The sequence below is a fragment of the Buteo buteo genome, unplaced genomic scaffold (assembly GCF_964188355.1).
Source record: "Buteo buteo unplaced genomic scaffold, bButBut1.hap1.1 HAP1_SCAFFOLD_68, whole genome shotgun sequence".
Classification (NCBI taxonomy): domain Eukaryota; kingdom Metazoa; phylum Chordata; class Aves; order Accipitriformes; family Accipitridae; genus Buteo; species Buteo buteo.
In genome coordinates this window covers 170,825-183,892 of record NW_027439233.1, presented here as the reverse complement: position 1 = coordinate 183,892, position 13,068 = coordinate 170,825, and the positions used below count along the sequence as shown (strand labels likewise).

Genomic DNA, 13,068 nt, shown 5'->3' with positions numbered 1-13,068 from the left:
GGGAGGAGTTCCAGCCAATATTGGTTTCAGGATCTTAAAGGGTCCTCGCAGGATGATGGGCTGTTGTCGTATAATTCTCTCGGCTTCCTGTAAGGCTAGGTTAACTACAAAGAGTCCCTTCTCCCAAACTGAATACCGTTTTTCAGCATCCTTAAAGCTACGCGAGAAAAATCCTATGGGACGAGTAGGACCTTCAGGTCCACGCTGCCACATATGTATAGATAACCCATGAATTGCAAAACCCCATTCTATGTGGAGTGGGTCTGTTGGATGTATCGGCCCTAGGGCCTGGTAAATCCCTGCTTCAAAAATTAACAATTTCAGAGCCTCTTCATGGACAGGTGTCCAGTCCCAAGCAGTTCTTTTACGGGTTAAATCATATAAAGGGCGAGCTATGATAGAAAAGTCGGGGATGTGTTTTCTCCAAAACACTAGCAAGCCTAGGGCATGCTGCAATTCCTTCTTATTCTCAGGCATTTTCACTTGTTCGAGGGTGGACAAGGTTTCGGGAGGTATACACACCGTCCCTCCTTTCCACCAGATACCTAAAAATTTTACTTCAGGTGATGGAAGTTGCACCTTTTCAGCAGGAATTTGAAGCCCTAAATTCTCTAAGTGATTAATGATTTCTCTCTGGGTTTGTCCCACCACAGTGGCATCTGGTCCTCCGATTAGCACATCATCAATATATTGATATACTTTTACTCCATCTTCGGGAGTGATCTGATTTAATTCCTGGGCTAATGCATAGTGAGCAATGGTTGGTGAGTGGCAATAGCCTTGGGGAAGCCGTGTAAATGTATATTGTACACCTTCCCAGGTGAAGGCAAAGCGGTCCCTATCTGCTTCCTGCAAGGGAACCATAAAGAACATGTCTTTCACATCAATGGTTGCTAAAGTCTGGTGACTCTGTTCTTGTATGGTTGCAATTAATTCTGCTATATTGGGGACTGCAGCTGTTAATGGGCCAGTATTGGCATTCAGGCGTCTATAGTCGACTGTCAGTCGCCACCTCCCATTTGGCTTGCGGACTGGCCATACTGGGGAATTATAGGGTGAGTGCGTAGGAATAACTATCCCCTGTTCCCGTAACTCAGTTATCACTGAAGTGATCCCTTCCCTTGCTCCCAAAGGCAAAGCATAAGGTTTGACATTGACTATCTTTGAAGGGGGAAGAGTTGGTGCAGACTGCAAAAGCCTCACAGAGATTGCAGGACACCCAAATTTCCATTCTCTTCCCTTAGAGTCTACCCACGACCGGCCCTTTAAGAGGTCGAGTCCTAGAATATTGGTGGGTAGAGGACCTAGTGTCATAGTAACTTCAACAGGGGACGAATCCCCTGGCAGCCAGCATTTAACTTTAGCTGTTGGCTGTGGTTGGGAGCTTCCAAAAACATCTGTGACCCATATCTGCTTCTTATCTGCAATTATTCCATTGCGGTTAGCAACATCCGCCCGGAGTGCTGACATCTGAGCACCCGTATCAACTAAAAAAGTTACTGGAGTCTTAAAGGGACCAAGGGGAAAAGTAATCAACAGGTCTCCTATCTTATTCTCAGTGAGCCTCCTTAAATAAACCCACTGGCCGTCCCCCGGCTCACTTACTGGGGACAGCGTGTCTGGTTTCCCGTCCTGCAAACAGTCATACTTTCCTCTGGAGCAGTAGGTGTTTGGGGAGTGGGAGTTACCAGCGACTGCGGATTCACCCCCTTATAGTCTCGAATGTTTAACTCAGTATGGGGGGGCTCCTTGTTTTTGTCTTTCCATCCTAGGACCAATTTTTCTAGGACAGAGGTGGGCAAGCCATCCATCACATCCCGGGGAATTCCCTTTTCTATCCCTTCTGCCCACAACAAGTTCCGCTGACCCCCATATGGCTTTTTGGTGTTTACAGTCTTAGATGGGGGAGGTCGGCCAGGTCCTTCTATTCGGCGGATAGCAGGCTTAGCCCTGCTTTCTTCCCTTGTGAGACCCATTCTCCGGCCGTAGTTAATCAATTCCTGTGCCACTTCTCCCCAGGTCAGGGCCCCTCCTGCATTTCTCCTCCCTCCTCTAGGTGCTATCGCATCACGTAATCTATCCTGCAGCTGAACAGCATATAACTTCAAAGGATCTGGTAAACCCCTGATTAGAGGAGTCATTCTATCAGGATTGGCATTTAACAACATCGGAGAGGGCTGTTGTGGCACTAATCGCCTATCATGCATTAATTGGAGACAAGCAGTTTTCTGTAAGCTCTCGGTTAACTGATTTATAGAAGGGGTGTCTATCCGTGTTGGTTCTCCCCGTTCCATTTGGTCTATTCCCCCTGCCCAGTAAGCTGCCCGCTGCGTCAGAGACCATGGTTCCCTAGGATCATCAGTAGTTAGGAACACTCCAGGCCCCCAATATCCTTGGGCTTCATCTTCTGACAATAAAATCCGGTCACCACCAGTTAATGACACCCTCCACACATATTCTGTTTCGGTCTCCTTTGCTAGTCGGATATACTTTTCCTGAATTTTAGATAATTCAGTGGCAGAGTATGGTATCGTCTTAATGGTCACGTGTGGTGCTCTGCCAATTTGGCCATTATCGATGGTTTCTGTTTTAATTAATGGCCTCATTCCTATCTCTTCATCCTCAGGGTAAAAAACTTTTCTGGTACATTCCAACTCTTGATTTGGATATAAAGATTTTTGTTGTTTCACTTGAACTACCTCTAGACCTTGCAGGTCTAAGTCCGGGTCAGATCGTTCATCTGCCTCGGCTCGTAAAATTCTTTCCCGATCTAACGCATCAGACAAGGCAGCATGAAGCCGCTGTGTTGTATTACGCTCAGCAGTTAACTGCTCTTGCAGGACTTTAACTAAATCCTGCAGGGACTGAATCTTCTCCTTATCTGCCTGCTCAGCTCTCATTGTTTCCTGTCGGTCTTCCTGAGCTGCTGCGAGCACAGCCCCTAACACTGCACACACTACAGCCTTCCCTTTTCCTGGGCAAAACCTGCCTTCTTTTGCAAGCTTTTCAATTCTCCCTACAATGGCTTTTGGATCATGCCAGTGGTTTCGTGCCCAGGCTACTCCTTGTGGGGAAGGGTGGGCTTTATATACAATTAGCTTCTCTAAAACAGGGGAACAGTCAGACACAGGTATTTCCCGGGTCACCATGCCTGCCACTGCTCGGATCTCTCCCGACTTATTGTTGAGAGATCCTTCCCAGATCCTCCCCGCCCGCTCTCCGGGTGGAGGTCCGGTATCCCGTTAGAATCTCCCTTCCAACAAGGGAAATCCCATATAGGCAGTTAGCCTCTCTAAAAACTGGGGAACAGTCAGACACAGATTTTTCCCGGGCCTCTATGTCTGCCACTGCTCAGATCTCTCCCGACTTATTGTTGAGAGATCTTTCCCAGATCCTCCCCGCTCGTTCTCCGAGTGGAGGTCCGGTATCCCATTAGAAACTCCCTTCCAACAAGGGAAATCCTGTCCGTGACGCCAGTTAAGATGTCGCGTCCCAAAGTTGGAGTGACTCAGGTTCGTGGATTTCCTTTGTCAGAATTAAGGTGAAACGACACCAGGGGAGTTCAAACAACAATCAACATTTATTCAACCTAGCTAGCTTTGTCCAGATACACATGAACTTGTTAATATGAACCTTGCAACGTGTCATTAAGCCACTGTTTGAGAAGAAGAGGGAAGTATAGAAAAATGAAATGGAAAAAGGAACATGAAATGTATCAGAAGGGGAGCCCTCCCGTTGAGTCACGAGGTTCAGAGCAGACCCCCTTGCTTTCTGGACTCCTTCTCAAAGAGGAGCTCAGGGGCGGCTAGATCCACTCCTAGTCTCAGACTTGGTCAACGGTTTATGTTTCAAAGGATGAGGTGTAGGGACTGTGGAAAAGAGAGAAGGGAGAGAGAGAGAGAGAATGAGAGAAAGGAGAAAGAAAGAGGAGAAGGGTTTCACCAGTCCTGGGTCCAGCGTTGGTCCAGCCAGCGTAGAGATCCAGTTCCAGCGGGCGCGCGCTGAGGATTTGTTCTCTCCTCTTTTATAGTGTTAGTTGATGATCTTAACATGCGCAGTTCCCACACCTGGGGTTCACTGGAATCGATCAGTGAGCTTTGGGGCGGGGGCGGGGGGGTGTTCATTGTGGCCTGCTGGCATGACCACTTAAAATAGAAGCACAGTCCCAGCTTCCATGGGGCCCTCTTCCTCCAGGGAGGCATAAATTGTGCTCCTTCTCCTGGTAATTGGGGCCTTGGCCCACCCTCCGTGGAGCCCTCTCCCTCCAGGAAGACATAAATCGTGCTTCTTCTCCTGGTCACTCAAGATAAGGAATTGGGCCTTGGAGCAGTGCATTCCCCCCCTCCATGGGGCCCTCTCCTCTGTCCACATTGTCCTGTTCACAAAACTCCAGCATTTTTACAGAGGTCATTTTGTCCACCAAAGTTCTTTTAGTGGATGTTTGAGACATTTGAATTTGTCAGACCGTCACAAGCTGATCCTAATGTTGGAGTCCTCTAAAGTGGGACTGAATTATTTATTTCGTGATGATGAAAATGGCTGGGCTTGATTGGGTTTTCTTTGATTCTGCTCGAAGTCTGGAAGATAAAAGATCGGCGATTGTCTCTCCCAGTTTCTTATTCCGAATCCTTCCAGGCTTTTCATTTTTCACGAGCTGCTGTTCCTACTTTAGAGTCAAGGTGAGGGAGTTGTTAAGATTTTTTTTTTATTTTTCTATTAAAGAGGTTTAAGTATGTAAAAACTTTTATTTTTCCTAATTATGCCTCACACGGGTAAATCCAAGACGCACGCAGCATCGATTAGGCGAGAAGAAATGGTGAAAGAAATTGAATTTTGTTGGAAGCTTTTTTGCACAGTGGGAGCTATCGCGCGTTAATCGCTGAGAAGGGTCCGCTGATCCCAGCAGAGCTCGTGTCTCACCGGTGGGAATAGTTTAGTACTCTGGCGTCTTTCAGCCAATTAAGTCTGTGGAATAAGTCTAATAAGTCTAATAAGTCTAATAAGTGTAATAAGTCTTGGGTCTCTAACCGGTGGGCAGGTTTGGATCGTCAGCCAGGCTTCTTGCCCGGCTTTTCTGTGCAGGAGAAAAGTGATTATGGTTAACTGAATAAATGTAAAAAAAAAAAATAAAAATTCTTAGCGGTAGTCAAATGGGATAGGAGTAGGGCAGTCGGCTTAATAGCTGCGGGTGTGTTGTGAAAAGTGGTGTGAAAATGTGAACTCTCGCTTGTGCGCTCGGAAAATATTAAGCTGACATTTTAGAGCGGACTCAGAGAATTAATTCATTCTCGGAAGACAATATTAAAACTCTAATTAAGCTTTATAAGTGAATAAGCAGCACAAATCGATCTCTGTTCTCATCTTATAATTCCTGTTCCTAATTAGTACTCTGAAGTCCTGCCGCATCCTTCTGCGGTGCACCCATCTCCACAGCAGCAGTTCTTCTCTCCAAAAGCTTCTGGGTTTGTTGTTGTTTTAATTTTTTTTTTATTAATGCGTATTTAAAATAGGAATTGTCTCGCTGGGTCGGTTCAGGCTGGGATTCTGCCTTTGGTAGCGGTTCCTGCCAGATGCTTCGGATGCGCCAAGTTTGTGGTGGAAAACTCCATCTGCCTGAGCACTTGCTGGAGAGATGGTTTTCTCCAGATATTGGTTATTCCAATTGGCGAGAAAAAACATTTAAAAGGTTCTTTTTGCTTCAGAGCTGCAGTTCAAGATCCTATGAATGGTTTTTCTTGCAGTTCAAGATCTTATGAATGGTTTTTCTTGCAGTTCAAGATCTTACGAATGGTTTTTCTTGCAGCTGTATCTAAAGTCAAGCCCCAAAGTGTTCGATACTGCTTTTTAGCTGTCACTTGGAGGCACCAAAAAGCGTTTAGTCCTTTGGAACGGCTGGGTTTGTCCGTTTGCTGAAGGTCAGCTTCTTGGGTCATCAGAGAAATAAGACACGCGTACCTAGAGCTGCTAGTACCAATTATTTCCAAACCCAATTATTTTCCAAACCCATTATTTTCCAATCCCATTATTTTCCAATCCCATTATTTTCCAATGCCATTTATTTTCCAATGCCATTTATTTTCCAATGCCATTATCTTCCAATGCCATTATCTTCCAATGCCATTATCTTCCAATGCCATTATCTTGCAATCCCATTCTATTTTGCAATCCATTTATTTTCCAACCCCATTGACATCCTAGCCTAGCAGCACTCCATGTACCAATATCTCTGGTTTTTTCTAGACGATGGTGTTCGAGTCTGGAGTTTAAACATTTCCCAGCCCAGCCCCGGACTAGAAATCCCGCAGGATTTCCATCTCTCGGCAGTGAGAGATTTTCCATCTCTCTCGCAGCGCTGCTGTTAGAGCTTCGCGTCCGTAGGGTGACGAGCGCGTCGATCCTCCGGCACTTTTGCAGATTTTTCAGACATTTCTGGGCATGACATCACTTTGTGAGTTTAGATGACCATAAATCGAGAAGGCAGCGACCCTAAAGCACGACCCTCCTGTCGAAAACACCCCAATCTTTTAGCTGGACAAAAAGCGTCTCTTCTGTCGGCAGCTTCTCCCGAAGCTTCGTTCCGCGGATTTTCTTGCGCATCCACCGGTCCCCTGGGCTGGGGACTGCAGCTGGGGCAAATCCCCTTCTCCCAGAATCGGGGCTGGACCTGCCGTGGGGCAGAAATCCTGGGTGGGTATGCAAAAAAAATCCTGGGTGGGTATGGGGACTTTGGTCAACTGAATTCTTATTTTCATACTTTTTTTTCACGTGGGATAAAGAGTCAGTCGGGAGCCTGGTAGGTTAGGGTTAGGGTTGGGGTTGGGGTTTGGGTTTAGGGTTAGGGGTTAGGGGTTTAGGTTTAGGGTTAGGGGTTTGGGGTTAGGGTTTGGGGTTAGGGTTTGGGGTTAGGGTTTGGGTTTGGGGTTAGGGTTTGGGGTTAGGGTTTGGGGTTAGGGGTTAGGGTTAGGGTTAGGGTTAGAGTCGGGAGCCTGGTAGGGAGACTGTTTTGAGACCTGCTGAAAGGTGGGCTAAAAGTGGCAGATGCAGAAGAACATGGTGATAATTGTGATATATCTTGACAGCACTTGAAAGCGTTTTCCTTATGGCAAACAATCCTGCAGCTCGTTAATGCTGCTCCTTTCTTTGCGGAGACTTTCTGGAACTCTGGTCAATCCGTTCGGTTCCCAGCTTGTTCATGGACCATGGAGCCCAGCTCCTCAAATTCTTCAAAAGTCCGGGTGGCTTTTTCTTTGTGCCTCTAGGATGTAGCAGCTTTCCACGCTGGGTTTTTTTTCCATGATGTTTTTCCAGGCAGCTTCTCTGCCGGTTTGTCGGCTGCAGAACACGGGCAGTGGGAAGATTCCCAACCGGACCGACGTCTTCCATGGGCTGAGTGGGATTTTCCGAACATTTCACATTCCCAAACCTGAACCAACTCAACTTGCTTTGGAAATATGCAAGCTGTGGTGCTTTTCTAAATAACTGCACATATTTTATCGTTGCATATTTAAGTATTTAGCTTGATACTTGTAATTGCACACACACCTGCATAAATAAACAGAGAATGTAAATAACTAACTGCACATATTTTATCATTGCATATTTAAGTATTTAGTTTCATACTTGTAATTGCACACACACCTGCATACATAAACAGAGAAAGGGACACATAACCTATCATGACAGATGCCATTCTGTACCTCAGGAGTCATTATGGTTTTGTAAAGATGGAAGCAAAAGATAAGAAAAAAAAGACATATATGGTCCCTTTTTTGGTGGCCTGTAGACAATGAACAATACTAGAATTTCTTTAACCAATTTGTTTTCTCCATAAATTCCAAATCTGCCTCAACTCTGGTACATTTTATACTTGGCTACTCTCATACAGGTTTTTTTAGGTAGCTCTTTATTATGCCTTTGCAATCTGTTACCCTGCAATTACAACAGGGCATCGTGTTGGGAGCAGCTAAGCAGAGTGAGCTGTCTATAAAATTCCCATAATCAGGTTTTCACTGGGATAAGAAGTTTTACAGGATCTTCAGCGCAGGAGCAGAGAGGTCTGGGGGGGAGCAGGGCTGGATGAAATCTGTGCTAAGGGGGGGCGAGGTGCAAGCAGCAGAAGTCCTGGTGGGGGACTCACAAAATGAGCATTTGGTGACCGATGCCTTTATTATTATTTTTTTTCATCACTAAGTCAGCTTCTACTGAAGTAGCCTTGAAGGTATCTGTATGCCTTTACCTGCTTACAGGTAAAGAGTGTATATATATATATATATATATATATATATATATATATGTTAGAGACCCCAAACGCGTCCCTTGACACTCTTCCTTCCTGCAGAAAGTAAATTAAAGCTTTGCAGATGGACCCGACATTTCCATTCCCTATCAGCAGCACCGCTCTGAGCTCTGGAAGCGGAAAACCTGGATTAAACTGAGTGGAAAAACAGGGAAGCAGCTTGGCTGGTCTGGCAAGGGCTAGACCTAACCCTAACCCTAAACCCTAACCCTAAACCCTAAACCCTAACCCCTAACCCTAACCCTAACCCTAAGTGTTGTGACCAACTCCGTCGTTCTGAGGGATGCAAAATGCTGAGCCAGCTTCGTTAGCTAAAACGCTTTAGGTGGCTTTAATGTTTTCCTGGCTTAAATGAGGCCGAGGATAGACTTTTTGACGTGTTGAGGGGTTTTTTTTGGGGGGGGAGGTGGTGGTAGTTGATAAAGTGCATAGGGAAATAAATTTCTTGCGTGTACTTGAAAATCCTTATTTTTGTCTGCATCCCGCTTATATGTTTGGAGAGTCTCGTCGTCAGGAGGAGGTGGAATCTTGTTGTCAGAGAAGGAAGCAGAAGGATCCTGGGGTGTTTCTATATCCTTATTTTATATCCTTATATAAAAGCTCGGCAGAGCTTTCACAACCGGCTGCAGCGAGTTTGCAAGCAGGAGAGCCCCAGCCGGCGTGCTCTGCGTGCAAGGGGCACCCCAAAATTGGGGAAAAAGAGCCGTCTTCCCCAGCACGCGCTTCACGCCGCGCCGTTGGAGGAACGGGGAGCCGGCGCGGCCGCGGCGCTTGCTGCGTGCAATTAGCTACTTGGCACTGCTGCTGCATCCGTGGGAGACGTTTTGCTGTTTTCCAGGGAAAGCTTTTATTCGAGGTTGACTTTTGATTTCTTTTTCTGAGGGAGGAGAAATTAATGACCACCCTCGTTTCTGTTGCGGGATTTATTATATTTTTGCAATTGCAGGATTTGCAGGAAATTGCGGGATTTATTATATTTTTGCAATTGCAGGATTTGCAGGAAATTGCAGGATTTATTATATTGACAAAAGATCAGAAAGAGCCAGGAACTTCGTCATGTTCGAATGGCTTTCAAAAACAATATTTCTAAATGTCAAGTGAATGTGCTCTGGGAATGATGCGATTCAAGGACCCGGTATGAACATCAAATCGTATCTGCTGCCACAAGGACTTGCGGGATTCTCTTAGGCAAACGCAGTGGTGAGACTTAGAGTTTATTTCAGTTTTTTTCCCATCTTTCTTCTAAAAGAAAAGTTTTATTTTTCTCATGCCTGTCCTCGCCGCAAATGCAGACCAAACCTGTCTGAGATGGCAGATATTAAAAATGAAACCCTCATGAATGAGAAACGTAGCCTGCATTTTTTATGATGGAGGTAAAAGTAAACCCGTTTACTTTTAAAAAAGTAAATATTTTTTTAAAAGTGCCTATTTTTAAAAAAGTAAATGACTAAGTAGGTGGGATGTAGGTATCGATAAATATTTATTCCAAAGAAGTCATCTCTCAACTGAATTGGAAATGGTCTCATCCCTTTAGGCAATTAAAAATCAGTGTTTGTTTTTGCAGAGCGGAGGTAACATTTTCCAGTCGCTTTTGGAACATGTCCACCCTCAAATGAAAAGTTTTGCTGCTGCATGGCATTTTTTTTTTTTTTTCAGAGTAATTGCACTGAAAGGACACTCTGATTTATAGGATGGACTGTAATGAAGTCCATCATTAAAACTGTCCTTTCAATTCTTCTGAATTCTGAATTCTGAATTCAATTCTGATTTCAATTCCTGCCTCAGTTTCATTTTGGCTCTCACTTTCCTTTCGGCCCTCACATTCAGTTTTTTCAAGAATTGAAAAAAAAAGGAGAATGCTGATCCCAGGGTTTTTCTGGGGTTTAAGGCTGTCGGTGCCTGCTGAAGCCAGTCCCCGTTTGTCCATTTGGAAATTGGAATTTTCCCATTTGTCTTTGGGAATCTTGGACACAGCGCCACGTGGAGCAGAACAGCGACGGCCGCGTCAAGCTGTGAAACGCCGGGGTTGCCCCGTCCTGCATGCGCTCGGGGGGGGGGGATGTCGTGTGGTGGCCAGAATATTGGTTTAATAATATATTAAAACAATTTTATTGGTTCAATTTATAAATAAATTTATATATTATAAATATTTATTTATTATAAATATTTATAATATTTATTTATAATATTTATTTCTATCATAAATATAAATAAATAAATTTATAAATATTAAACCAATATATCTTATATATTCTGATAAGTTAAAATTTGATATAAGCTGGGCTTGATCCAAAGGTGAAGACTGTAGAATATCGGGGTTTGAAGCTCACAATGGAGTCGTCGAAACTTAGGAACGTACAAAATGTGCTGTATACAGAAACTAAGAAAATAAGGATTGTCTAAAATATAGAAACTTCGACCAATTTGTAGTGTTTTGTCCTAAGAAACTAAGAGAGATCGTTATGGACCTTAGTTCTGTTGCTTAGAAACCCCACTTGGATCAAGATTCCAGTTAGTGGAATTCAGTAAGATTAACCAATGAATGTTTTAGTATAAGAATATGATGAGGTGGTGGGACTGAGGGCCAATCACTAGAAACGCTAAATTCAAGAATTAACATTGAATGGACTTTTATGTCAATCTAATACATGATGGTGAAAATCGTACTGCGCAGAATCGCATAAGAGAGGTCAACTCTCGGACAAAGTGAGGAAGACTATTGAAGACCACCAGAGGGCTTCTGAAGACCACCGGAGACTTCCCCACGCCTGCGTAAAAGGGACATTTGCATATGCTAATGATTGATCGGACAGTTGACGATTATGTATGGCATTTCCCAGAAATCTACTGAATATGTATAACAGGCTAAAGGGGGGGTGGAAATGGATTTTCCTGCTGCGTACGCGGACCCTGACTCCGGTGGAGCGGGTGCGGCAGAACGCGTGGACCACGAGGGCCACCATCGCTCGGCTTCGTATTGCCAAAATCGTGGGAAATAACGGATCCTTATCCATTATTATATTGGATGTTATATATTATAATATTATATATTATTATAATGGATCAAAATATGTCTGTGATGGTGCTCATTTATGATGCAGCCTTGATTTTGTTAATCGTTACTTTAATCGTTCTTTTAATACTTGTTTTTTGTCCTGGTAAATGCCCGTCATCTATTTACCCATGTCACCTATCGTCTTCTTCTGATCCCTCAGAACCATCCAATCGGTCTACAGCATGTTCTGGTTTTGTAAAGTTCGTTAAATTTGAGCATGTTCTGGTTTTGTAAAGTTCATTAAATTTAAGCATGATATATCTGTTAGCTGATGTTAATTAAATGTTCTCAGTTATTGGATGTTGTTGTTTAACTTAGAAACGTTAGGAAAATATCATTAAGTAGACTTGAAAATGTTATAGTTAGAAGAAGATGTTTGTAATTAGCATAACCATCATGTGATACTTTTATTTGTTTTCCATGATCATTTGAATCTTCCATACCGGTGAAGAGGGAGCCTCGGAAAACCACTTCTGCTGTATGGAATCTATATCTCCTGCGCTATTTCTTTCCTTTCTTTCTCTCTCTCCCTCTCTCTTTCCTGCCCCCGTGGAGAACCATCCCTGAGACAGTGATATAGAGCCGTGGGGGGGTGGAAGAGACCGGAAGAGACCGTGTCCGTTGTTTATCTCAACATTAAACCACCCACGGACACCAACAGAGCGACCATCGGGACCCAAAGACCGGAGGTCTCCCGTCTTCTGAGGAACCGGAATGTGGAGCGAATTCCAAGAAACTTTCACCCAACCCCTGCGCGTGCGCCCAGACCTGCGGTCAGCGAGACGGAGGAGACTGGAGACCCCTCAAGACCACCCAAGACTCCTGGAGAACCCTCAGGGATGACATTGGGCATGTGCACCACCACCCTAACCCTAACCCTAACCCTAACCCTAAATTTTGTTGAAGCCAAATGGCTCTTGGAAGAAGAAGTCTGGATCTACAACAAGGCAACCCAATAAAAGAGCAGAAACGACCAGCGTTGGATAAAATGTTCTCCCACCGGACTTGAAGATGAGTCGGACGGTCGGAACGCCACAGATCCGTGGTGGGAGCTGTTGTGACTAACTCTTCCTTTATTTTCTTTATTTCTCTCTTTCCCTTGCATTGGTGAACCTGTTGTCAGGAAAATCAAGTTACTTGACACCGGTTTGAGTCTTAATTCTGTTCCTGAGAATCCAAGTCAAACCTCACCCCGGTCTTTGACTGGTGCGTGACTGTTGCGGTAGAGGCGGACACGACAAGTCATAGATCGTGCAAAATGGTGACTTTATTGTTCTAACACGCCTTTTTATCCCCTTCTTTAGAGTAGGTGTTAGTATAGGATTGGTTGGGTTAGTCACGAACAATTCACGATTGGCGAGTTCGTTAGGACGGTTCTTCTTATCACTATCTTGGTTTTATATCGGTCTTCTCGGATCTTTCCGGACTCTCCAGGATACACTCCAAGCTGCTCAAGGTCGCGCTGTTCTCCAACCGTCAGGAATTCCGTAGACTCGTTGCATCCCCCGACAATTCCCCCTTTTTGTATTTGTGCTAAAAATATTGTCCCGGCCGCCCTCCGCAGGGCCCTTTGCTGAAAAGACAGGGCAACATTCGAAGCACAGTTACCACCACCAGGAGAATGACCCCCACGGTCTCGAGCAGAGATATCCACCATCCAGACCATCCCCAACCCTCCAACATCTTGGTCAGCCCATCTCATTCATCGCTTTCCGTC

The 13,068-nt window shown here is 44.7% G+C and overlaps 1 protein-coding gene across 1 annotated transcript; it reads right to left on the bottom strand.

Annotated features, from left to right (window-relative positions):
* Positions 1 to 1,339: 1,339 nt before the first annotated feature.
* LOC142027855 (uncharacterized) lies at positions 1,340 to 3,496 on the bottom strand. The gene has a single exon (XM_075022054.1). The coding sequence runs from the start codon at positions 3,147 to 3,149 to the stop codon at positions 1,602 to 1,604; it is 1,548 nt and encodes a 515-aa protein (XP_074878155.1). The 5' UTR covers positions 3,150 to 3,496; the 3' UTR covers positions 1,340 to 1,601.
* Positions 3,497 to 13,068: the final 9,572 nt, after the last annotated feature.